This window comes from Pan paniscus, chromosome 9, assembly GCF_029289425.2.
Source record: "Pan paniscus chromosome 9, NHGRI_mPanPan1-v2.0_pri, whole genome shotgun sequence".
NCBI classification, from domain to species: domain Eukaryota; kingdom Metazoa; phylum Chordata; class Mammalia; order Primates; family Hominidae; genus Pan; species Pan paniscus.
The window spans coordinates 22,393,733-22,420,046 of NC_073258.2; the positions used below are offsets into that span (position 1 = coordinate 22,393,733).

The window sequence follows — 26,314 nt, forward strand, 5'->3', positions numbered from 1 at the left end:
GTATTAAGACTATTACTTCCACCTAAGTTATACCTGGTATTAATACAAATAGGACTTTTATTCCCCTCTCAAACCATTGGCGGAGTTCTAAGGCAACCTGAGTCCTCTGCTGAACTGAGTCAGAAAAGATCCACCTCTTTTTCACCTGTGTACATTTCCTTACCCTTAGGATTCCAGACCACACCTCTTTCTTATTGGCTGCATTGGAGTTAGTGGCAAGACGAAGTGGGATGTGCTCGATGGGGTGGTTAGACGGCTGTTCAAAGTAAGTGTTTCAAGACAACGGCTACAGCATACTACCTAACATGGGCATCCGGGCCTGGGGAGGAAAAGAGAGGTTGATGTCCTGAGCTTGGCCATTTCTCAGACCTGTCCCCTTCCCTACATGTTAATGTTGCTGGAACTTGTTCCCTGGCTCTCAAGGGAATGGAAGGACAATGGTAAGTACAGACTGGTCATCGGCCAAATTCTTTCCATCTGCCCTTTGCAGTGGTGGGCCAGCTAGTGAGTGTGATCTGAGCAACTCTTTGATCCTCTCACAGTGAACTGCTAATGTCCAACTCTCTTTTCACCTTAGAATTGTGTCTTAGGACATATGCTTTGGAGTGTGTAATCTGTGGCCAGGGCTTAGACATCAGATTTCTAGCCTTCATTTTGGGGGATTTAATTTGATTTTCCAGGTATCCTGTGCCAACACTTCAGAGTCTTTGATTTGTTTTACGAGTGACATTAATGTCTGATCGATGGCCAGGCTCAAGGATGTTGCCATACTTATTTCTCTATTCTTTTTAATCACATTATTAGATTGGGTGTTTGCCATGGGATAAATAACTAATGAGTACCAAGGTGAACCTTGAAACACACGGTGATTTGAAGGAAGCTTTTGGTACATTTTTTTCTATTGTCCTGAAGTAAGTCAACAACTATAAGTGCTCATTAATCATATTCCCTGAGTAGTAATAATAGCCCACGTTTTTTGTGCCAGACACTATGCCAAGCCCCTTATATTATCCCATTTAAAGGTGAAGAAAGTGAGGGTCAGGTTGGGCACTTGTTCAAGGTCATGGATCTAGAATTAGACCCCGTTGGTCCGGTTTAGTTGGTCTGACTTCAAAACCTAACTTAACTATTATGTTGGTGCAAAAGTAATTGCACCACCGTAATTACTTTTGCAACAACCTAATAGTACACTATAGTTTCTTTCTAACAGCTAGATCCAGGTAGCCTCATACAGAGAAAATTCTGTTTTTTGACTGGAGATTGGTCCCCATCCTGGTAAGCCAGCCTATAGAAATGAGACCAGAGAAGACATATGAATGGCTTAGATGGACCGATTCTCCGACCTAGGCCAAAAACTTATCTCTGGTGATGGACAGTTGGGACATCCTTGGATTAGAATAACAGTTTGGGCTGAAAAGAGACACACTGGCATCATAGTAAGTGAGGAAATGAGACCATGCAAAGCCTGTTACTGGGATTCCACCTAAGTCATCGTGCAGTCACCTCCTAGTACATGGACCTTAGTTCTACATTTACTAACCTAAAACCTTTTGTTCACTCAACTAAGAGGGAACACTTTCCAAATTAAACGCACGTTTTCCTTCTCAAAGATCTAGAGCTGATTTTTTCTAGCAGTCTGCATTTTAATCTCTTTGTATGATCTTTGAGCCAAAAGAAGGGGATGGAAGAGAGATTTCCCGTCAAAATTAATTTTTTGTGAACTTTCCAGCACCATTCACAGGCCCTGATGTCTTCAAGACTTCAGCCAAACTTAGGAAAAGCAGCCTAGCTTTTCCGTACTTGGTTCATCCAGACTAAACGTTCACAACCTTGTTAGGGGTTTGTTTTTTTTCTTCCACTGCTACCCAAATAAATCTGTATTTTAAGAGGCCTGTGGTACTCGGGCTTTATCCCCTTAGAAAGTCAGTTTTTCTCCCCCTCATCCCACAGCTCAATTTCAACTCAGACATCTGAGAAAGAAGAGAATATGATCATAAATCACCCAGGGAAAACATGAGTCATGGGCAGATTTTAGCCACATCTTTGATGGGGTCTTTATTTTTTATTTTTTCCAGGAATACATCATTCATGTCGACCCAGTGAGTCAGCTAGGGCTGAATTCAGACAGCGTTCTTGGCTACAGCATTGGAGAAATCAAGCGCAGCAACACTTCCGAAACACCGGAGCTGCTTCCTTGTGGCTATCTGGTTGGAGAGAACACGACCATCTCAGTGACTGTGAAAGGTAATTGAGCTTGTTGCAGAGGTCGGAGCTTTCAGGAATTGCAGTGTTCGTTTTGTGACTTGGCATAGGCACTTGTGGCCCCAGTTTTGTTTGTGCATATATTTGTGGGCTGCTTTTCTCCCTTCTACCACAGTTACTCTACACAAGTTGAACCGTCTTTTGCTTTTTCAACCACCTTAGGAAACAAAATCATTTTAGTTTATTGCTGCAATTATCTAACAAAAGATCCCATTAGCCTTATGACTCTGAGATGATGGAATCTTAATAACCCTGTTGAAATAGGGCTTCACCAATACTGATGAATTACTCTTGCCAGCAAGCTTTGGATGCAGTCCTGTTCTACAGATGGGAAAACCACGACTTGCAATAGGCTGTAGGAGTCACTCTGAGCATCCTGATGAAACTGCTGAAGCTTGTGCCCACGCATGATGCTGCTAGAGCTTCCAGTTTCTCATTACCTAGTGATATTAAGTCCCAGGCCAGTGGATTCCTTAGAACTCCAGGCCCACAAAGTTCACTGAGGAAAAAAAAAGCTTCACTGCCATGCAATTCTGGGAAACTACATCGTTATCCCCATTTGTGTTTAGGGGACAGGAGTGCACTGGTACATCAAAGGCTCTGTCATTCAATGTCCTAACTCCTGCTGTTAAAAAGGCTGTTTAATCCAGTCTGTCCCAAATGTATTTGATTGTAAAACCCTGTCATTTCCTATATGTTATGGACCACTTGAATATAGACTTTCATAAATACTGTACTAGGCTCATTCTTTTGTGTTGTCTCATTTCTTTCTTCCCTGAAAGGCACTGCTCTTGACTGCAGTTTTGCAGTTGTTTGATGCAAGGTGTATTTCCTGGTTGGTAGAATTTCCACAAGCACCCCACCATTTTCCATCAGCAGGAATTAAGATCTTGCTCTGCAGGTGGCAAGTGGTACATATTGCTTGAGCCTCACACAGCCTTCTCCTGCTAGCAAGTGAAATTCCACAATTGTGCCTTTGGACTATAAGTGACAGAAACAGACTCAAAAGTAGCTGTAACAAAAAAGGAAATGTATGGGCTCATGGCCCTGGGCAATCCAGGGGTACACCTCAAGCACAGCTGGATCCAGGTGGTCAGACAGTGAATCAGGACCAGGCCTGCCTCAGCTTTGCCCATCGACTGTGCTTATTTATTGAGCTCTTTGTACATGGTTGATGAAATGGCCCCTGATAGCCCAATTCCTTATTCTAGCTTAGGAACCTGAAGGAAAGAGGGATTTTTGGGAAAATGTAACAGATAATTCCTAGGGATGACTCTGGCCCACTATAGGTCAAATGCCCATCACTGAATTGGTCATTATGACCAGGGAGAGGATTTGTCCGAGCCTGGGCACCAGCCCATCCATTTGGGTTGGTGGAAGAGCTGGACCAGTGGAGGAGAATTGGTGGAGGAGCTGGATTGGTTCCACTTGAACCACCAGGAATGAGCTCCCCATGGGAAAGAAGAGTTCTACCATGAGGGGAAGCAGGAAGGAGTACCAGACCCACTGGAACAATCATCCTCGACAAGAACCCTTTAAGGAGAGCCTTTTATGTCCTGAGTTCAAATTGCATTTCATCCCTCCTGCCAAGCATGCGTTGTTCACTTGCTGGTTTTACCTGTGAGCATTACAAAGGACTGAGGAGTAAAAGGAATGGCCTATTGCTGAGACCAGGCCAAGCCTCTCTAGAAAGTAACAAGATTACCTGCCTCTAGTGGAGCGTGCCACCCCTCTGCAGACCCTGATCCGTTGCTGCTGTCAGCACATCAAGTTTTAGCACCTCAAGGGATCAGCTCAGGTTTATTTTTCAGTGACACCTGACTCTTCTCTTTCCTAGAGTACTTAAAACTTATGCCTTCAAGACACTAAAAACCACTCAAGGATTTGAGCTGAAAGAGTTGCCTGAGCTGCAGTGATTCACTTCAGTGGTACCAGGGGAAGGGGGTTTGACTTTGCATTTCCTCAAGTGAGCTCTTGTGCAAAATAGTCACTTCCTGTGGGGTTTATGGCAGAAGACCGAAACAGAGCAGTACATATATATACAGAGAGGGTGTTCTCGTGTTTTTTTCCTGTGTTTATTATTATTATTAAATTTAGAGACCCTACACTCCATACTTTGCATTGAGGTTTGAGCAAGTGTACACTACATCAAGCTCAGTAGCAGGAAAATCTTAGGCTTGTCCCTAGCAGATAAGGCATCTGGGGGCCTTTGTCATGTTCATTCTGGAAGAGTCATTGTACACTTAGATATAGATGCATTGGGGGGATCTGCTAGCAGTGACTGAGTACGTAGAAGGAATATGCTATTATAAAACAGTACATACTCTTCAGTTTACTTTTTATTAATTTTGCTGGTTTCTTGAGAGTACCTTTTAACAGTGACCTGAGGTTCTGGACAGCTAACCTTGGATGGATCTTCTCTTAGAGACAGTATCCAAAAGGTACCCCTTGTGAAGCCAACAACCCTGATTAATGACATTGTCCCAGATAGGAAAGGAGAAGGATAAGTTTCCACTTGATGTTGTTGAGGACCAAGAGTCCCAGCTAACAACATTTCAGGCTAGGTCTGCCAGTATTCACATTCCGGAATCAAATGATCCCGCCTTGCATTTTTCCTCCTTTTAAAGATAAAAGTGCTGTTGCCTTCGTGGCACATCTTAGTGTGGATAGCAGTGGTACCTGGTATGTGGGAGGGAGCAGGGTGAAGAGGCAACCTCAGGGTTGTGACAGACAGGACTCAGGTTTGGTTTGGGCAGATGCCATAGGTATAGTATACTAGAGGGGTGTGTGTGTGTGTGTGTGTGTGTGTGTGTGTGTGTGTGTGTGTGTGTGTAGTAAGTATAGTAAATCCAGACAGGCAAATAGAGCCCAGAGCCTCATGAATTCTGCAGAGGACAGATAGGGACTGAGAGCCAAAATGTTCAAGGTGAGTTTGAATCTGGGAAGTTAGCCAAGACAGGAGACAGAAGCACATGGCGTTGATGAACAGGGAGGTGACTTCCTAGAGCAGTAGCACTTTGCTCTCAGCCTCCAGTGTTCCTGGGTGTGCAGGAGTCTCAGGTGAGTGGACTGCCGAGGAGAGGAATAACCTCAGGTCTTGGCAGTCCCAGTTAGGCAAGCACAGAGAGCTGCCTTTTCTACAGGGCTTCAGATGCTTCCTGTCTCTCTCAAATGCAGGGCTCGCAGAAAACAGCCTGGACTCACTGGTGTTTGAGTCCTTGATTCCCAAGCCCATCCTGCAGCGCTACGTCTCCCTCCTGATAGAGCACCGTCGGATCATTCTCTCTGGCCCCAGCGGCACTGGGAAAACCTACCTGGCCAACCGGCTGTCTGAGTATATAGTGCTTCGAGAGGGACGGGAGTTGACAGATGGGGTTATCGCCACCTTTAACGTGGACCATAAGTCCAGCAAGGTGAGGAGGTCATTCTGAGTCTGCTGTATTTTTTGGCCCTTTCAAAACTGATGATATCACCACTAGCCTGAAGGGAAAGCAGCATTTCCTATCAACAATCCTTGGGTGGTTTTAGAAATCCAAGTGAACGAGGTCCAGAGGGGGCTAGCAGAAAAGAAGTTCCATCTGTGGTTAAGCTGATCAAGCTCATTTATGATGCTCAGTGCTGGTAGTTCTTTAATGTTATCCACGATACATCTGTTGCAGTTTACCAAGAATTTATCATGTGCATACTGGGTGTTTGATTTTCCAAAGTAAAATATTTTGTGGAACAATGATAATAACACCAATAACAAAAATAACAATAATAAAAATAATAGAAGCCCACATTTATAGACTGTTTGCCCCATCACCAGCAAACACCTTCTCACAGCAATACCTTCACGGGAGTAGTTGTCACCATCCCCATTTTACAGAGAAGGAAACAGAGGCTTGAAGCAGATTGGTCCTGCACCTAAGACCACTCAGATGGTACTAAGTGGTAGAACTGAAGCTCAAGTCAAAGTCTTGGACTCTAGAGCCCTGTGGCCAGCAAATAGATTGGCTCCTGCTTCACAGTGAGCAACGGAAACCTGTTTGAATGGAGCCTAACCTGGTCCCAGCCGAGAGTTGGAAAGTGCTTTCTCAGACCTGTTCATGCATGCATTAGTGAGCATTGATGGATAATTCACTCTATCTGGCCCTATGCAAAGGGGCCAGAGAATCAAAGGCAGATTGGAAATGACTCCTTCGCCTTAAGGATCACCTAGTGTGCTTGAAGATACAGGTTCCTAGACCTCACTTCTTGATGATCTATTTCACTAGGTTGTTTGAGGCTGGGTATCTGCACCATCTACAAGTTCCCCAAGTAACTTGATGTAGGTGCAGGACAAGAGAGAAGTACCCAGAGCTCTTCTGTTGAGAGCCTTTGTGTGAGTTAGGGAACTTCTCCTGGGACCAGTAAGTGAAGGCTCCGCAGGCATGGGGAGCCACGTGCCTGGGGCCCAGAGATCACGGTGAAGAGGGACTAAGAGAACTAGCCACTTTAAAAGGTGTGCTTTTTCTACTGCTAACAAGACATATTTTGACTTAAAATGGAGGCCCAGGGTGGGTGGGTGCTGGTAGGAGATGGAGAAGGTGTTACCCCCTGAGCAAGCAGGCTAGCATCTAAGACAGGCCAGTGTGGTGAAGACACAGACTGGGGCAGGCACCCAGGTCTGACCCATGCCCGCTGCTTACCCGTTGTGCACTCTCAGGCCAGGCACCTTATCATACCATGCCTCAGCTTCTTCTTCTGTAAAATGGACGTAATCATAGTACTCGCCTTCTAGGTTATTGTGGGACTACAGAAGTTCCTGTGCGTAAGGCCCTTAAAGCCCTGCCTGACTCTAAGTGATGCCAGCTATCATTATGACAGTAATGGCAGGCAGCCATCCTAGGTTCTCTGCCAGCTCCTTACCTTGCCGTTTCAGCCTTTTCCACTGATGCACCATTATTCTTCCTCTTCCATTTATGACATGCATCCCTTACCCCAGGCATGCAGGGCTGTGTTCTAGTCCCTGCTGAGCCAGTGCCCCACCCATTCTCCAAGGTTAAATACAAAGCTTGCCCTTTCAGCAGGACTTCCCCAAGCCCGGTGCATATTGACTTGTCTCCCCAATGCTGTGTGTTGTGTCTGCCACAGCACTACTCAGCATGACTGAAGTGTGTGTCTGGCTCCTCTGCTGCTCTGATGTGTAGAGGGCTTCTGTGTATGTAGCTCTCAGGCTACATACATACAGAGCACAGTGCTGTGCTTTTACCCCAGGCTCAAGGTTTTCACTCATCAGGTGAATACTGGAAGTCAGGACCCAGTCCTAACTCATCCCATGCCCACTCTGCATCCCCTGAGCACCAAGCCAGTGCCCTGTAATAGGCAGGCACCCAGAATGTGTTTACAGTGCAGAATCATGAAGGGCCTTTCTGCCTCCACTGGCTTGGGTGAGGCAAAGGCCCTGAGCGGTGTGTCTTCACTGAGTGCATTCACCAACTTGTTCTCCTTCGGCCTTCCTGGCCACCATAGGAATTGCGCCAGTACCTGTCCAACCTTGCTGACCAGTGCAACAGTGAGAACAATGCTGTGGACATGCCCCTCGTCATCATCCTGGACAACCTACACCACGTGAGCTCTCTGGGCGAGATCTTCAATGGGCTGCTCAACTGCAAGTACCACAAATGGTAAAGGCTGGTTCTGGACCTCATAGCCCCCCGGGAGAGAGTGCTGCCAGCTGATGGGGCACTGTGCACACAGGTGGCCCGGGGCCGGTGTAGGAGTGAAGCTGTGCACACGCATAGGGTTGGAAGTGGGAGGCAGCCAGCTGTCCACTGGCCTGGAAGCACAGGGCCATGGGCCTCTGTGACCACCTTGTTCTCTAGCTTGGCTTGGACTCACAGCTTTCTTTTCCTTTATTTTATCCGCAGCCCTTACATAATTGGCACAATGAACCAGGCTACCTCTTCGACTCCCAACCTGCAGCTTCACCATAACTTCAGGTCAGTTTTCCCTTCCCTTGTCCAGTTAAACAATGGAATCACAAAGAAGGAAAGCAAGAAGGGGCGGGTAGAGATGCCTGTGTTGAGTATGTGTTGTATGCTAGGTATCGTTAAGCATTTTTCTCAGCTTAATCCATTTAATTTTAACTTCAGCCTCAAGTAATTACATTCACCACTCTCAGTTTACAAATGGGGAAACTAAGGCCCAGAGACTTAAGTGACTTGGGTGAGGTCACACACTGGTCAGTGGCAGAGTGGAACTTGCAATCAAGTCTCTGCCTCTGAGTCCTGCTGTCACAGGGTCAAGGGGGCAGCTCTGGAAGGGACTGCAGGTGACCCTGCTGCCCTGCTTGTTTCCAGTGGCATCTCTCTGTCCCAAGTGAACATGAGCAATGACAGCTTTTACCTAAAATGTCCCCACCTAGCTGGGTCTGTGGGCCCTCGAGTCCCAGCTGCTGTGACTCCCTACCAGCTTGTCTTCCCTGCCCCGCTGTCACAGCACCACGCTAGTGCTCTCTCATGGCCAGGATGTGGGAGGGGCTGTTCACCTCGATTGTGCTAGATTGCATTGCTGCCTGATTGACATCACCAAACACCCCTTGCCCCATATTGAATCTCAGTTGACTCCGCCTCTCCTGCCTGGGCCCTTAGAGGTGGATGTGAAGCTGTCTCCTGGGCTAGGACCCCCGGCTCATTTCCACTGGCCATTCTATGGGCATCTCTGAGGGAGATCTATTGAAAGTGGGTCTGAATGTAATTACCAGAGAAATGTTGACTCCTCCAGCACACTGAGAGCATGGCTCACCTCTGCATTTAGGCTGTCCTGGTCTTATTCATGCTTTCCCCTAATTATCCCTCAAGTCCATCGTCCTCCTCTTTCCCCCTATCACTGCCCCATCATCACCCAGCACACCATTGCCATCACCTAGCCGGTACGTCTGCTTGCAGATTTCCCCCTGCACTCTGTAGCCAATCCTCTGCACTGTGGCAGCCAGACCAGAGTGAGCATTCTAGAGTACACATCTGACCATAGAACTCTTGTGCTTAAAGTCCTTCAGTAGCTCCAGCTCCCTGTGGCCTGCAGGATGAAATCCAGACTCCATGGGTTGGCAGGTCAAGTATGAACTTCAGTTACACTAAACCTCTGGTAGTTTCCCCAAACATCCACGCTATTTCCCATGCCTTTGCAAAGGCTGCAGCATCACCCCACTCCTGACCCCAACAACTGCTCCTGCCTTTCCTTATGTTGCTGCCCATTATCTGTCCAGTCTCAGCCCAGACATCCCCTCCTCTGGGGACCCTTCCCTGATTCCCTTAGGCTTCATCATATTTCATTTCTTTCTTTGCCTGTCTGCCTCCTCCACCAGACTGTGAGCTCCTGGGAACCAGGACTGTGTCTTAGTCATAGTGATAGTTCCATAGCCTAGCACCGGGCCTGACATCAAGCACAAGAGGCAGTTTATCTCAGTGGTTAGAGCCTAGCCTCTGGAGCCAGGCTTCTTGGTTCTCATCTTAGTTCTTCGATTAACTAGCTGTTTGATCCTGGAAAAGTTACATGACCTGTCTGTTCCTCAGCATTTCTGTCTGTAAAACGGAGGTGGAGATAATATCTATGTTAGAGGGTTGGTATCAGGAACTGTGAGTTAATACATAGTTACAATGTTTAGAACAGTGTTCAGTGCATAGCTAATCCAATTTGTTGCATTAGCATATACACCTTCTGTTTCTAACGTGCTTTGGTTCCTGAGGTCAGCCACCATTTGGATCACCATCATCAGCTTCAAAAGTGTTTCTGACTTCCTCCAGATGGGTGCTTTGTGCCAACCACACGGAGCCTGTGAAGGGTTTCCTTGGCCGATTCCTGAGGAGGAAGCTCATGGAAACAGAGATCAGTGGGCGGGTGCGCAATATGGAGCTGGTAAAAATCATTGACTGGATTCCCAAGGTCTGGCATCACCTCAACCGCTTCCTGGAGGCTCACAGTTCCTCGGACGTCACCATCGGTGGGTGGGAGACTGGGGTCAGGGGGGCGGGCTGGCATCCTCAGGTGCCCATCCTCTGGGCCCTGGCCAGGACAGCACTTTGCAGGCACAGTCAGCAGAAGCTGGACTGCCCATAAAGATAGAAAGGGGGGCAGAGGGACAGTCACAGACCAGGTAGACCCCAAATTGCTAGTGGTCTGCAGAAGAGAGATGTGTCCAGCCTGGCCCAATGTAGAAACTGCTGGCTCACTAAAGAGCTCCCACCTCAAGGTTCCCCCAAGCTGAAGCTACACTCTGGGATTGGCTTTGCTTGAAAAATAAAATTTTATCAGCATTTCTGAAAGCTGGACATTTAGAACAGAGAAAAAAATCACTAACCACCCCACCATCTTGACATAATTTTAATTTGAGCTTATTTTTTCTGTCCTTGTTCATATGTGTGTATATATAAAAGCATATATATATATATATATATATATATATATATATATATGCTTTATGAAGTGGCAATCATAGCATACATATAACATGTTCCTTTTGGCCAGGCATGGTGGCTCATGCCTGTAATCTCAGCACTTTGGGAGGCCAAGGCAGATGGATCACCTCAAATTAAGAGTTTGAAACCAGCCTGGCCAACATGGTGAAACCCCGTCTCTACTAAAAATACAAAAAATTAGCTGGGTGTGGTGGCATGCACCTGTAATCCCAGCTACTCAGGAGGCTGAGGCAGGAGAATCGCTTGAACCCAGGAGGCGGAGGCTGCAGTGAGCCGAGATTGCGCCATTGCACTCCAGCCTGGGGAACAGAGTGAGACTCCAAAAAAAAAAAAAAATCCTTTTTCATTTAGCACTATCTCATGAGCATTCTCTGTTGCTACTCAGTTGTTGTTTTTTTTTGTTTTTGTTTTTTGAGACAGAGTTTTGCTCTTGTTGCCCAGGCTGGAGTGCAATGGTGTGATCTTGGCTCACTGCAACCTCTGCCTCCCGGGTTCAAGTGATTCTTCTGCCTCAGCCTCCCAAGTAGCTGGGATTACAGGTGCCCACCACCACACCCAGCTAATTTTTTTGTATTTTTTAGTAGAGAAGGGGTTTCTTCATGTTGGCTAGGCTGATCTCGAACTCCTGACCTCAGGTGTTCCACCGGCCTCGGCCTCCCAAAGTGCTGGGATTACAGGTGTGAGCCACTGTGCCCAGCCAATTACTCAGTTTTAAAAATTATTTTTAAAGGCTACAACATTATCAAATGTAGATGTACTCTCATTTGCTTAACTGTTTCTGTTCTTTTGGACTTGCAGTCATGGGCTTCCATTTTTTTTTTTTTTGGATGGAGTCTCGCTCTGTTGCCCAGGCTGGAGTGCAGTGGCGCAATCTCGGCTCACTGCAAGCTCTGCCTCCCAGGTTCACGCCATTCTCCTGCCTCAGCCTCCCGAGTAGCTGGGACTACAGGCACCCACCACCACGCCTGGCTAGTTTTTTTTTTTGTATTTTTAGTAGAGACGGTGTTTCACCGTGTTAGCCAGGATGGTCTTGATCTCCTGACCTCGTGATCCACCCGCCTCAGCCTCCCAAAGTGCTGGGATTACAGGCGTGAGCCACCGCGCATGGGCTTCCATTTTTAAAAATCAAGATTAGTGATGCCACAGTGAGCATCTTCCCCATAAAGCCTTTTCTGGAGGAGGGAGACCCCCCAGGTGGAATCAGGGATCAGAGTGTCCTTCTCTGTGGCCACCATCCAGGGCTAGTATACCTGCGTTCAGGCCTCAGCCCTGCCATCCCTCAGAACGTCTAGGGTCCCTCCTGTGAAGGGTGCTCGGACCATGGCTTCACCTGATGCCCCATCACCCATGCCCATTTGAGTGCTAATGTATTTTCACTGTGGTCTCCAGGCCCCCGGCTCTTCCTGTCATGCCCCATCGATGTGGACGGCTCAAGAGTGTGGTTCACCGACTTGTGGAACTATTCCATTATCCCCTATCTCCTGGAAGCCGTCAGAGAAGGACTCCAGGTGAGAAGACACCCCTGCTGGCTTCCTTGAAGCTGAGGGGGACTGTTCTGGTGACCAGATGAGTTGTCTTTATCTCCTCCTCCAGGAATCTGACTGACATGGGGTGACAACCCCTCACCTGGGAGTTCATCAGTATAGTGCAGTGTAGGGACACACCTGGCTGCAAGTCCTGGCTCTACCACCCATTAGCATTGTGACCCCAGGCCAGCTGGTTAGCCTTTCTGTGCCTCAGAGCCCTCATTGATATTCTGCCACAAAGAGTTTGTTGCAAGGATGAAATGAAAGTGCTCAGCATCGCGAGTGCCTGAGAAGTAGAACCACACACATGTGTATACTTCACAGTTTGCAAAATATTCTCCTATCTGCCTTTTGGGTTAAGCCTTGGATTAGTCCTGGAACTTGGACAGAAATTTGGTTTTTTACTCCATTTTTAAGAGAAAAAATGAGGCTCAAAGAGAACAAATTATGTGCTTAAGTTTATAAAAGGGAAGCTTGAAAGGTCTGGGATTTGAATCCATGCCTTCTGGGTCAAATCCCAGGTTCTTAGCCCTGAGGCTGGTGGCATTCTTTCCCTGACATCAGCACCCCTACCCTCTTAGGAACTTTGGGGCCCATAAGGCTGCCAGTTCCTCCTGCCTGGCAGCAGTTGGAAAGCACAAATTCTTTTTATTTTTTTTTAGACAGAGTCTTGTTCTGTCACCCAGACTGGAGTACAGTGGCACAATCTCAGCTCACTGCAACCTCCACCTCCTGGGTTCAAGCAGTTCTCGTGCCTCAGCCTCCCAAGTAGCTGGGATTACAGGCGTGTGCTACCACACCTGGCTTTTTTTTTTTTTTTTTTTGAATTTTAGTAGATACGGTGTTTCACCATGTTGGCCAGGCTGCTCTTGAACTTCTGGCCTCAAGCAATTCACCCACCTTGGCCTCCCAAAGTACTGGGATTACAGGCATGAGCCACTGTGCCCAGCCCGGAAAGCAAAAATTCTTTACTTCTCACTTGACCCAGGGTTTAACTGGAAGCTTACCATTAATTTGGAACTTGGGATAGTTTTATTGTTGAGCCTGGAGGCAGCCTAAGAAGTTCTGTAGGCTTTTAACACTCACAGTGAGTAATCAGCAGACATCACATGTGGCTGAATAATCCAGAAACCAGTTTGGTAGCCAGGTTTCCAAGAGTTTCTTTGTTTCCTTGGTACTGGACAGTGGGAGACACAAGATGCTATCATAGGCCTGTGGAGGGTGCAGGGACTGGTGTGCACCCACAGGCACGTGTGTGACAAATGCAAGTTAATGGCTGCAGTCAGTGTTTGTCATTTCTGTATAGGGCTGAACTGAGGAGTATTCAACTATTTTCTATCTATGATTTATAGCAGCAATGATGGTCTTCAGAGGCATTCAGGACAAAGAGAGCTTGAAAAGGAAAGTATTTTGCCTCTTGTGATGTATTTCACTAAACTGGAGCATGCACATTGCAAATTCAAGTCAGCATATTTAATAAAGTGTATTGTGAAAGCAGGAAAAAAGCAAGAAATTAGGCAACTTTTGGCCAGCCTAAAATCATTGGTTAGCAGAGCTCTATCAACTGTTGCTTTCATACAAGAAGGTATGAATGATTTTAGATCTTTGCAGTGGAACCTCCCTAGGTAGGTAAAGTCACTGGCGTGGATAAATTGACCATAATTTAGTCCTTAATCAAATGGTTTTGTTAAGACCACAGACCCAAACAACCACTCAGTCATTCCTATTTTGGGACCAGTGGAAGCATCTCCTACCTGCTGGATTCTTGCAGTCTGTCTCATTTCAGAAGGCTCTCTCCTCTGTTCTCATTGATGGCTTCCAGGGAGTGTGATATGCCCAGCACCTCTGGGAAACCCAAGCTGCTTAAGAAAAGCAAAGAGAATTGCAGGCAGATGAGGTGGACTGTTTGCCCCTGATTCCACCTCACCTTCTCCCATTTGCTTCATCTTTGCTCTAAATGTGGTCTTCTGGTGTAGGAAGGGGAGTGAACCTCAGAGTCACTGGGAAGAACTCACGGGCTCTGCTGAATAAAGGCCTCCCCTGCCCTGGAAGGCATTAACCAGGAAGCAGGGAGCCTGTCTGTGCTCCAGCCTTGCGCTGCACTTGAGCAAGCCCCTCACTGGTTAACAGTGGTTGGCGGTGCCAAGGCCCTGCTCCTTTGGACCTGAACCTAAAGGAAGGCTTTCTGGGCATGGCTGGAAAGGAACTCCCCTTCCCACCTAGGAGAGGTTGCTGATGGAGCTGATCATAGAGGATCATTGGGCGTCCTTCCCACCATGGGAAAGTGAGGCCCCAGCCATCTGGGGCAGAGAGCAGAGACATGCTTCAATCTCAAGACTCACTAGTTCAGTGTGAGGCAGGAAAAGTCATCACTGCTTTGTGCTTAGAGGTCATTTGAAGGTTAGTCTTTCAAGAGTGTGGAGCTGCAAAGGGAGGCGGCCAGAGTTTGCATCCCACTAAGTGGCTCAAAAGTGAGTCACTATGCCCCAAACTTGTGACCTCGCCATCCTGATCAGCCCAGGAGACTGTATAGACTCTGCGGATTCCTGGGGAAGCTTGCTGTGTTCTTCATGCCTCTGGTTTTGAAGGAACATTTGGTGATGTTTTTTGAGGGCCTGCTACTTGCCAGGCACCATTAGGGGCCCGACGTGCATGATCTCATTTAGTTCTGACAGCCCAGTGAGTCTCTTAACAGATGAGGAAACTGAGGCTCACGGACGTTCTTGCCCCGTACCATGTCCACTCAGCAGGGTATGGTGGAGTGCGTGTTGGTGCCCAGGACTAGCTGGCCCCTTGGCTACTTCTGTTATTTTCAGGCTATCCTGAGGACACCCATCACTCCACTGAGAAGCCACAGGTGGCTTGGGGAACCAAATACTGAATTTTATAGAGTGGAGTTCTCCCTGTGATTTCATTTGACAAAAGGATTCCTTTATTTTTAAAAAATTAAAATTCCCTACTCTCCTTTGTGTTACTTTGAGTCCACACCTACTCTAGGGTCACCTGCCCCTCACCTAACCCGGGTAAGTGGCCATGAAGTGAGCACATTGCAGTTCAGAGTGAGGTTCTAGGCTGAGAACAGGTGGAGTCCCTAGAATGGGTTCTGACAGGGCTACCGTGCACCAGGAGCTGGGATGGAGGGCTGCCCATGGTAGTATGGATTTGGTGGGAATGTAAGGAGACCTGCTGTCATCAGGGGATGAGGATGGCTTCCAGGTAGCCCCTCCCACAGGTACACCCATGCCAGGAGGAAACATGATATCGCCCTCTAGTGAGCATAAGGTAGCACTGCAAGGGCGTGTATGTGCAGATGCACTTGTGGAACTGCTTGGAGGACCTTCCTGAATGTGCAGCCGATGCATCCTTCTGTGATGTGCACACCCTCCCAGGAGCCCCCTGCATCCCACAGTCAGAAGGCTCACAGTGGCCCAGGTTTTAGTTTTCAATGTCTCAGCTCCCTGTTGTCCTGCTCCCATTTTTCCTGACCCAGTGGGGATGCCAGTTTCCTTCTCCTGCCTTAGGGAAAGTGAATGTCCTCCCCTCTGTGTCTGTCTGTCCAGATGTCTCTGCTGCTGCCCTCGGGGCCTGCAGTGGAGCTGAGGAGCTTTATGATGTTTCCTTTGCTTACCACAGTACTTACCCAGCCATTCATCACCCAGACTTGAACATGTCCAGTGACAAGTGAGGAGGCTTGTAAAAATATTTTCTGTTCCTGCAGATGATGTTAACTTGTACCTAATGCGCATTTGTCTTATGACTCAGTCCTGAGCCCTGCTTCCCTTTGGAGCTGTCATTGGAAACACTTGCCAAAGTGTCTAAAGTCTGCAGGGTAACTCAAAAGACCTTTCTCGTGCCCAGGGCAGGCTTGGTGCCTGCAGGGAACAGGAACAGTGCAGAGTGAGTGTGGGGCCATTTATCGGATTATCCAGCCTGCTCTGAGACCCCAGACAGGTCTCCCGTCTCTTGGCCTTGGGTTCTCCATCTATAAATTGACAAGTTTGGACTGGAAGAGTGTTTTTTCAGGCTGGTTTCTATGAAGCCCAAAAGTTCCCCAGTCTACTCAGTTGAGGACCAGAGATGAAGAGCAAATGTTTGAAAACCATGGTGCCAGATAATCTCTGAGGACATGTTCAGCTCCAGGAGTTCTAGCCTCTGTGATTCTGCAGCCCTGAGCATGTCCTCATCCAGGCTGTAGAGTGGAGACAGAAGCAGTAGCTGTCACAGAAGCAGTAGCTGTGAGGGTTTGGTTCAGCCTCATGTGAGGTCTGGCTTGGGAAATGCAGCCCAGTTTCCACAGGGAAAGACCTCAGAGGGAGAAACTTCTCAAAATTGCACAAATGGTTCTAATGTGGAGCAGCCTTCTTCTGCTCCAAATATCCCACTTTTGCATTCTCTTCTGCCCTGAGACACATGCCCACATACACACAAACTCATGCCCCTCACACGATTCCTTCCTGCTCACACAATAATTGCTTTTCAAATGCCAGACTGAGCTCCTAGGCCTGAGACTCACTCCTGCCCCAGGTTAAGGAAGACTTAGCAACAGACTGGGCCAGAGCGCAGGACGGGAGGAGTGCTGGTGTCTGGGAAGGCAATGAGTCATAGGAGGCTGCATGACTTAAGCAGAGGGGGTGATAGCCACGAATACAGAGAGATGGGCCCATCTGAGAAGGGGCAGGGTGGGCAGCTTCCCTGACAGAAATCATAGCTAGAGGTCCCAGATGGCACAGACAGTCATGGGAGTATGGGCACTGCTGGCAGGGACAATGAGCCCAGCAGGCTGTCACACTGATATCTGGCCAACAGCCTGCTCCGCATCTCCCTGCTCCGGGTCTGGCTGAGTCACGTGGCTCACATGACTCAGAGTTGTTCAAGGTGGTGTCAGTCAGGAGGGGTGGAGAGGAAAAAGGCCTGGCAAAGGAAGCTGAGGTTCTAGGTTCAAATCAGGCTCTGCCTGACAGCCTTTCTTAGCGGGCTCTGCTCTTCAGGCCTTGATTGGCCCATCTGGTAAATGAGGGGGTGGGGCTAGGTGGCCCCAGCTCCTTCCCCTTGGAAAGACGTGGTTTTGTTGGTTCAGAGCTCAGCTTCGCACTGTTGTCAGCACCTTGCTCTCTGTACCCTCTCCACGGCAGGATTCGCGGGAGGGCAGGGGGAGCAGACAGACAGACAGACAGCCGTGGCCACCCTAGAGACACACTGCAGCCGTGGTGGCCCACAGGACTCTTTAGTCTCTGTGCCCTAAGGCCCCCTGCAGAGTCCTCTCTGCAGAACTACAGGTGACACTGCCCTGGCTGTGAGCATGTCCTGCCACATGGACCAAGTGGGCCAAACTAGTGGGCCGTGGAATTGAACATACTTAGTTTCCAATTCTGGCTTCTCTCCTCCCTGGGCCTATTTCCTCATCTGTAAATCACGGGTATTAGTACTTCCTCTTGGAGTTGCACGGTGGTTAAGCAAGGTATTCGTAAAGCATTTCTCACGGTACCTGGCACAAAGTCAGCTGGAAGATGTGGTGGTGTTAAAGGAGAAAAATATAAAGCCTATACCTAGCTGTGTAATATACAGAGCCTCGTGTTGGGCCAGTCTAGGTTTCTGTTCTTCAGAGAATGTATGTATTTCTTGAAATTGCTAGTAATGGTCACTAAAATCATTTTACCATTAGATAATTGAGGCTTAAGAAAAGGAGCTTGGAGGCATGGTGTTGATCTTACCATAAAATTAAGTGATAATATAGTTTACTGTTTTAAGAGCCAATTAGCTATTATGGAATTTTGAGAAATACATGACAAGAGAGAAGCCCTTATAATTTCACTGCCTATGTGCAACCTCTGTTAGCAATTTGCTGTTTTGAAAAGGAGTAGCACTTCTATATAGGGGCTGTAAGAGTCAGACCCCTTTCAAGAAACGGGGTTTTATTGAGCCAGGACCAGCCCAGCACAGTGGCTCACACCTATAATCCCAGACATTTGGGAGACCAAGGCACGAGGATTGTTTGAGCCCAGAAGTTCGAGACCAGCCTGGGCAATATAGAGAGATCCCATCTCTTAAAAAAAATGTTTTAAAAATTAGCCAGACATGGTGGCACACAAGTAGTCTCAGCTACTTGGGAGGCTGAGGCAGGAGCATCACTTGAGCCCGGGAGATGGAGGCCACAGGGAGCATGATCATGCCACTATACTCCAGCCTGAGCAACATTGCAAAACCTTGTCTCAATACAAAATCAAAGTAAATATTGAGCCAGGGCCATTGTGACCTCTGCCTGCAGTGTTGGTGCCCAGAACCCAAGGTATGTAGGCAGTATTCTTTGGGTAGATGCACCAAATGGAGTACTAGAGCTGGCTCTTGAAAACTGATAGCACCTTTTTCCAACTCCACATCCAGTGACATCATGTCAGTGGTTTGAAATCAGTCATGGTGGGATTGTACCATGGATGTTGGCAAATGCTTCAAATCAGGTCATTGTTTTTCCCCCACAGCCAGTTTTTCACATTGGATTATCAAGGCTCAGAGTTTAGGGTCACACGGTGAGTCAGTGGCAGAGCTGAGACATGAACCTAGATCAGCCTGACTCCAAAGCCTGTATTCTAGACCACTGGGTCATGCTGCCTTCAGCCTTAGCACCTCGAACTGTCTGCATCTTGGATGACTTCCTGAGCATGGAATAGAAGTGGAATTACTCCAACAGGGAAGGCATGATGCTGGATTTGGGGAGTTTTTCAGAAAGCCGCAAAACTGGGGCTACAAGAGAGATGTGGGCCACTTCCAGACTGTTCCTTCTTTGCCTGTTTTCAGCTCTATGGAAGGCGCGCCCCCTGGGAGGATCCTGCCAAGTGGGTGATGGACACATATCCATGGGCAGCCAGCCCACAACAGCACGAGTGGCCTCCCCTGCTGCAGTTACGGCCTGAGGATGTCGGCTTCGACGGCTACTCCATGCCTCGAGAGGGATCGACAAGCAAGCAGATGCCCCCCAGTGATGCTGAAGGTGACCCGCTGGTGAGTCCTCAGCCACCAGAGCAGCTCAGCATTCCTTTAGCACTTACTGTGTGTTGGGTATGATGCAGAGCCTCTGGAAATACAAAGGTGACTAAATCCAGCCTCGCTTTGGAAGGCTGGACCCAAATGACTGGGCCATTTTTGCCAATATTTTCTTCCATGGTTTTAGTTTTTCACTAAAAACTTCTCCTCTGAAATTTTTTTCTGGTATTAGATAAAAGATTAAGAATTGATTTTTCCCCTTAAATGTTCTTATACCTACTGTCTCTATACAACACTTTGCCCTCTGATTTGGGATGCCACCTCTATTACCTACTATCCTATTACTTTGATCTCTCCTACCAATAGCAGAGCAGAGGAAGAGATTGCTAAGGACCAGAAGCCCAAGGCAAATGATAGGGTAAACAGGGAGAGGTTTGAGGGCAGGAGGGACTCACAGAGGGGAGGAGGCCTGAATATGAGTCCCATGGCCATTGAGATGAGCTAAGTCTTTCACACTGCTTAAGCTTCTTATTTATTCGGCTGTTGCTAAAACAATAAAGGCCCTTTAAGAAGCACCCAGGCTGGGGTGGCTCACACCTGTAATCCCAGCACTTTGAGAGGCCAAGGCGGGTGGATCGAGGTCAGGAGATCGAGACATCCTGGCTAACACGGTGAAACACCGTCTCTACTAAAAATATAAAAATTTAGCTGGGCGTGGTGGCGGCCACCTGTAGTCCCAGCTACTCGGGAGGCTGAGGCAGGAGAATGGCGTGAACCTGGGAGGTGGAGCTTGCAGTGAGATGAGATCGCGCCACTGCACTCCAGCCTGGGCAACAGAGCAAGACTCTGTCTCAAAAAAAAAAAAAAAAAAAGAAGAAGCACCCGGGCTGGGTGTGGTGGCTCATGCCTGTAGTCCCAGCACTTTTGGTGGGCAGGTAACTGGGCAACGTAACAAAACCTCTTCTCTACAAAAAATACAAAAATTAACTGGGCATGGTGGCACACGCCTATAGTCCCAGCTACTCAGGAGGCTGAGGTGGGAGGAGGACTTGAGCCTAGGAGGCAGAGTTTGCAGTGAGCCAAGATTGTGCCACTGCACTCCAGCCTGGTTGATAGAACCAAACCTTGTCTCAAACAAACAAACAAAAGAAACACCCGGGCCAATAACAGTAGTATTTCTAATCGACTGTAGTACTCTACCAATATAAGACCCACACAGAGTCACACTACTAAATTAGACCTAACAAATCAAAAGCCCAGTAAAATAAAAAGGAAGCAAATATACCAAAACCTCCCATGGTTAAAGGACTATTATCATGCCTTAAATTTAGCCCCAAGCTTTCTTGGCAGGCATAGCAAAAAGAAAACATAACAGAGAATATTATTTACATTACCTAATGAAAGAAAATATTATAAGAGATGTAGCAGGATTAAAAGACAACTGATTTACTGTTCTATTCCTAGCAGCTAATTAAGTCCCTAGATTAAAAAAATAATAATATTAACAGGCGATTCAGGTTGCTATCCTACTGTTTGGTGGGATGTAGCTGTGGTTCTGTTGAAGATTGCAGTGGGAACTGTATTTTTTAAGGATTTATTATTTGTGTTGCCATGTACAACCTAGTTTGCAATATTTATAACAGTAGTCTTACAAAGGAAAGAAGCATACTTTAAACAGCCGTTTGCAACGTTAACCATTGCTGAAAGCCAAAGTCATGGAGGTATTTTTGCAGGGGCAAACTCATGAGGTCTTAACTTACATAGAAAATAGAATTTAGTATATTTAGAGGAAAGAATGGCCAGCCCATCCCTAAACAATCTTTTCTGAGCCAGTAACATTTGTATCACTGGTTGGACACAGAAGGTGTGTAGGTAAGACCCAGGATTCTTGGAAATGCAGAAACAGATTTCTCCTTCCAACCCCAGGCCCCCAGAAGTGAGCTGTGCCAGTCCAGCCACTTCCATTACCAAGTTAGATATTTGGTATTTCTCCTCAGTTCTGCCCTTTCTACCCAGGGCCATGTGTCTCTATTATCATAGCTCTCTTATGTATTAATGCTTCTCACTCATGAGACTGAGACTTTCATGAAAACAGAATTTACTTGCTTTTGTTCCAGAACCATATACTGTGGACATACTGGGAGTGTTTAATGAGTGAATAAGTAATCCCAGTTGCCAAGGATTGTCCATTATACTTCAGCTCTGCCTCTTCCCTAGTTATGGCTGTGCAGATGGACACCAGATGATGGTGCTTCTGCAGCCTGGTGCATCTGGGTAGACTCTGCAAAGCATCCTGAGGGGCAGCTGGATTGTATGCCCAGCTGCACCACATCTTGGCCTTAGCTCAGAGAGGCCCCATATTCCTGACTTACTTCCTATATAAAATATAAAATACATACACACAATTTACAGTTATAAATAAAAGTAGTTTTTATTCCCTCTCCCCACTCCCAAACATGTGACCCGTAGTATGTAAACAAAGGCAGATTCAAGAACACTGTCGCTAAACTCTTTTAAGTTAGATGATGATGACAACAGATGACATTTATTAAGCACTTACTATATGCCAGGCCAGCCCCTTTTCTAAGGGTTTAATACACATTATATCATTTTATTCCCTACTTCAACCCTATGAGAAGTGTTGCCATTCTCCCCATTCCACAGATGATGAACTGCTGGCTCAGATACCTTAGGTAACTTGCCCAGAGATTCCTGAATCATAAGCGAAGGCTCTTTGCACTCGGAGGCTTTGCTTGTAACTGGTGCTCCCCCTCACCTCCCTGCCAAGGCTTCCACAGGAGCTGCAGCACAGTTGGCTCCAGTCTGACCTGGCCAGAGCAAGGAGAAGAGATGGGTTTGATGCTTGTCGAAGTGGGAGGGGGTCCGTGTGCTTCCGATGTCAGTGATGCTGATGCCAAGTTCCAGGAACAGGGATGCTCAGCCACACCTTCATCCAGGCCAAGGGCTATGCCTGAAAGGTGTGCCCCTCCTAAATAAAAAAGAAATAAAATATGTATAGAGAGCGTCATTTTGTTTTCAGTGCTCTACGTATATTAACTCAATCTACCCTTAACATTATAGGGCAGGTACTATTATTATTCACATTTGACCAGTAAAGAAACAAGTATTAAGAGGTTAAGTAATGTGTTCAAAGTCATGCAGCTAGTAATTGGTGAAGCTGGGATTTGAACCCTAGAAGCCTGGCCCAAAGTCCATGTTCTTGTCCACTGCCTCCACTGTGGGCTGTTATCCCAGGTGAGTCTGGAGGAGGTGGCATGACCTTCTAGGAGTCCAGGGTGGGCGGCCAACTAGACAGAAAGCGGCTCATGCTTCTCCACTCTTCCCCTAGATGAACATGCTGATGAGGCTGCAGGAGGCAGCCAACTACTCCAGCCCCCAGAGCTATGACAGCGACTCCAACAGCAACAGCCATCACGATGACATCTTGGACTCCTCTTTGGAGTCCACTCTGTGACAGGGGCCCGGAGCCCAGCGCCCTCCTCTTCTCCTCACCGCATTCCACCTGCATCCCCCACATCACCCTGAAGATGACTTCCTGAGCCAGCCCCCAGCCACAGCCTTAGAGCTGCGGGAACACCGAGACCCCTCGTCCTTCAGCCTCGACCTGGGTGCAGGCATCCCGGGCCAGCTGCCTGCGGACCGCTTCCTTCCACAGCGAGAACTGCACTACCTTCTGTTGTACTTTAATTATTGTTTTGCCTTGTTGCTGTGACCTCCCTAAGACACTGAAGATACTTCTCGGGAAAGGATCATCGCCGTTGAAATGAAAAGAGAGACAGAGAGAAAAAAAAAAAGAGAACCCACATGAAGCTCTGAAACCAAACAGCATCCTGCCATGAGCTTCCCAGAGACAGAAGAGACTGGAGCAAAGTCGGAAACACAGAGAAGCACGGCTTCCCCTCAGCACAGACCCTCCAGACTGGGTCTCAGAGCCATGCCACCCACCCTCCCACACAGCCGGCCACAGGGAGAACTGGTGCTAACCAGGGTGCTTGCTTTGGTCACGTTCAACGCACTACAGAGCTACGACACAGGGAAACCTTAGGAGCAAATAAACCGTGCTTTCATGTTTCTTAAATGGTGCTTTCCTTACCCGAGAGGTATTTTGCCTGTTCCAATCGAACCACCCCATTCAGGTCCATCAGCCTCTGATTAATATCCTTGAGAGTGAGTGACGGAGTGAGAGTGTGAGTGAGTGGATGTGGCTGTCAGTGCAGAACAGCATGTGTCTCTTTCCTTCTGATATATGAATGAATCAGGTTTTTTTTTTTTCTGCAAACACTGTGTATAGTGAGACTTGTTCTACTTTGGAGAACAGATTACCTTTTGAAAATGAGGTTGAGTTTCTTCCTTTCTGATGCATTGATTTTTGAAGATTTTTTTTCCCCCTTCCCCTCTTGGTCAGAATCAATCCTTTGGTGAAAGTAAGAACCGCAGGAGTTGAGTTTTGGTTTGGTCCTGCTCAGTTTTGGTTTTTAGTTGTCCATCCTCACAGTCCTACACACTCGCCTCCTCCTGCTAGGGCTGGGGGTATCTGTGTCCTTTAAAATGGACGAGGACCTGGTCCTCGACATGTGGGTGAGCCATGGACCTTGCCTTCCCTTCTCGTCCTCGAGGGTTTAGAACACACACCAACACCTCCAGCGTGCCCGCCCCAGCTTCCGGTGGGGTGATGCGGTCACCCTGCAAAAGACTTGCACTTTCCTCAGAACCAACATGACGCAGCTCAATAAGGGTGAGGGTCACTCCCTCCCAGAAGCCCCGTCTGGACGAGCCTTGCCTGACCTCTTCGGTGCTGACCTTCCCAAAGTGATGCCTTACTCGTTTTGTACTAACTGTGTTCATTTTACATAAGTGTCGTGCCTGCCTGGGGTTTGTTTTTTTGTCATTGTTTTCCCCATTGAAACAAACAGGGCTAAAAAGTCATCTATTCATTAGGAGAACTCAAGTTGCTGTGACTTTTCTCATCCAAAAGACTCATTTGTGTGGATGCGTGACCATGGGAAAAAGAAAAAAAAAAGATCCATTTTTTAGGTTCTTATCAGTCTCCAGCTGACAACCCAACTGGACAATGATCTGTCTGGTGCAGGAGAAGGCAAAAGTTTCTACAAGTCTACATGACCTTGCTGATACTTGTTCTAATAGAAACCCAGTCTGCTGTGTCTTCAACATACTGGTATTTTCATTACAAAGTATGGTAAATTTTTGAGTTTTTTGTTTCTGTTTTGTAAAGAGAATCCTTATTGGACACCAGTGAAGGTGTCTCTGTTTTAATGATCAGGGTTTTTATTCCATCTTTTGCATTTCTTCTATTTCTGAAGGTTTGTCTCTTGGCATCTTTTTTTAGTTTCTTACCATAAGAGTTTGACCCGAAACTGCTCACTTCACATTGGATGACACCATGTTCTTCCTCTTTGAAAAGAAAAGGGGAATGTGTCCCACTAGTGAAAGGAAAACTTTTCAACACTGTCCCTGCTTTAATCTCAGCAAACTCAGACTATTCTGCTTAGCCTTCATTAGTCATCTGGGTGTGAGTGTGTCTTGTTCTGTTTTTCTTTTTAATAAAACTTTTAAACCATATATTTAGCCTGTGACCAGGGGGGCCAAACCCTAAGATTTCTGGTAAACCTGAAGGGTGGCCCTCCTCAGACAATTTATCTCCCAGCAATGACCCTACTACACTCGCGTACTGTGAATTTGGGAGGAGGTAAAGTTGACTTCTCCTCGTGGGCAGTTTTCCAATCACCTTGTGAGTAGACACCTGCCAATATTGTTTGAAACCTTTTTTTAATGTGAGATCCTCTCTTGTCATTCTCTTCTCCCCTTTCCCACAGACTTCCCTCCCACTGGGTCCAGGTTCAGAACCAAGACTTCTGTACCTAGTGCTGCCTGATTGGTGAACATTGACTTCAAGTAGCATAGCCCTTGTGTGACTCACAACTCCGTGTCCTTCCTAAAGTTTCAGGAAGCAGGGTTGTCTAATATGCACATTTCTTATTTTGGTCATATTTTTACTTTAGTGTCACTCACCTTTTACGAAGTGACTTTGTACTCATTTAGGGCTCTATCGGAAATGCTTCCATTTTGCCTTTTCTACAGTTAGGCCAATTTTGAAATATATAAATTCTATGCAACATTTATGTTGAGTTACCAATGGAAGCCAAAAGTTCTCTTCCCAAACTGCCAAGAATGATACAGGCCATAATTGAAATGGGAATACCTTTTAAGTTTCATTAGGGGTGGGGTGGGAGTGGGACAGGAACAAGACTTGCCTAGATCTTTGTTGTATCTTGGGGACTTTTACTTTGTTGTTTGATGCTTAAACTGCAAAATTCTCTGTATTCAAATTTGATTGTGGCGAATCTCCTTCAAAAAGGAAAAATAATCCAACTTTGTGGATATTAAATGGAAGGTTTGCTGTTTTGATCTAGTTGTTTCCAGTGGAGCAGTTTATGAAATATGTTCTATAAGATGTACATTTTTTCATTGTAACATAGAAATTGTAAATAATTGATTAAAGTGCTGCATTTTGATGAATTTTTTCTAGCCATTTTTAAAGAGAAAACTAGGAATTGAGTATTTTGTGTACGGTATGTTTCCATCCTCCCTTCCCTTCCTCCTCCCCTCCTCTCTCTCTCTTCCTACCTATTTAATTTTCATTTGTCATGAGGTTTTTGGATTTGCCAATGATCTGCTGGACATCATGCCCCATGTCATAGAGAATAAAGCTGATGATTGTACCAGTCTTAAATTATTCATGATTCAATAAAATTGATGCTTATTTATTCAGATTAGTGGTTTGGCTTGTCTGTGCTAGAGCAAGTCCTCATAGGAGTTTTATTTCATGCTAAGAGCAAGTCAGTCTTATCTGGATGCAGCAAACGCAGGGAAAACCCAAAACCTTTGCAAACCCATCTTGGCTAGTATGCCATCAATATCCCACATCTTCTCAGTTTCTCAGGTCTTCTTGCCACTCCTGTGGAGCTTGTTAGAGCTGTAGAATTTCAGATCCTCTCAGACTTTATGAATCACCAGGGATCTAGTGGATCCTCAATTTCTAACAAACTCCTAGGCAATACCAGTGCT

The 26,314-nt window shown here is 46.9% G+C and overlaps 1 protein-coding gene across 13 annotated transcripts in view; it reads left to right on the forward strand.

The window, feature by feature from the left end:
- Nucleotides 1-26,017, forward strand: part of NAV2 (neuron navigator 2) — a 770,363-nt gene extending 744,346 nt beyond the window's left edge. For 11 of the 13 annotated variants that reach the window (XM_063608132.1, XM_063608133.1, XM_063608134.1 and 8 more), the window contains 9 exons: nt 170-265; nt 2,076-2,244; nt 5,440-5,675; nt 7,756-7,910; nt 8,154-8,225; nt 10,032-10,228; nt 12,093-12,211; nt 19,022-19,225; nt 22,557-26,017. In XM_063608132.1, coding sequence (XP_063464202.1) covers nt 170-265; nt 2,076-2,244; nt 5,440-5,675; nt 7,756-7,910; nt 8,154-8,225; nt 10,032-10,228; nt 12,093-12,211; nt 19,022-19,225; nt 22,557-22,682 — 1,374 coding nt within the window. In that variant the 3' untranslated portion in view covers nt 22,683-26,017. Of the gene's footprint in view, nt 1-169; nt 267-2,075; nt 2,245-5,439; nt 5,676-7,755; nt 7,911-8,153; nt 8,226-10,031; nt 10,229-12,092; nt 12,212-19,021; nt 19,226-22,556 lie in introns of those variants that run through there. The other 2 variants (XR_008620161.2, XM_055094235.2) reach the window with 2 other exon arrangements.
- The last annotated feature ends 297 nt before the right edge of the window (nt 26,018-26,314 follow it).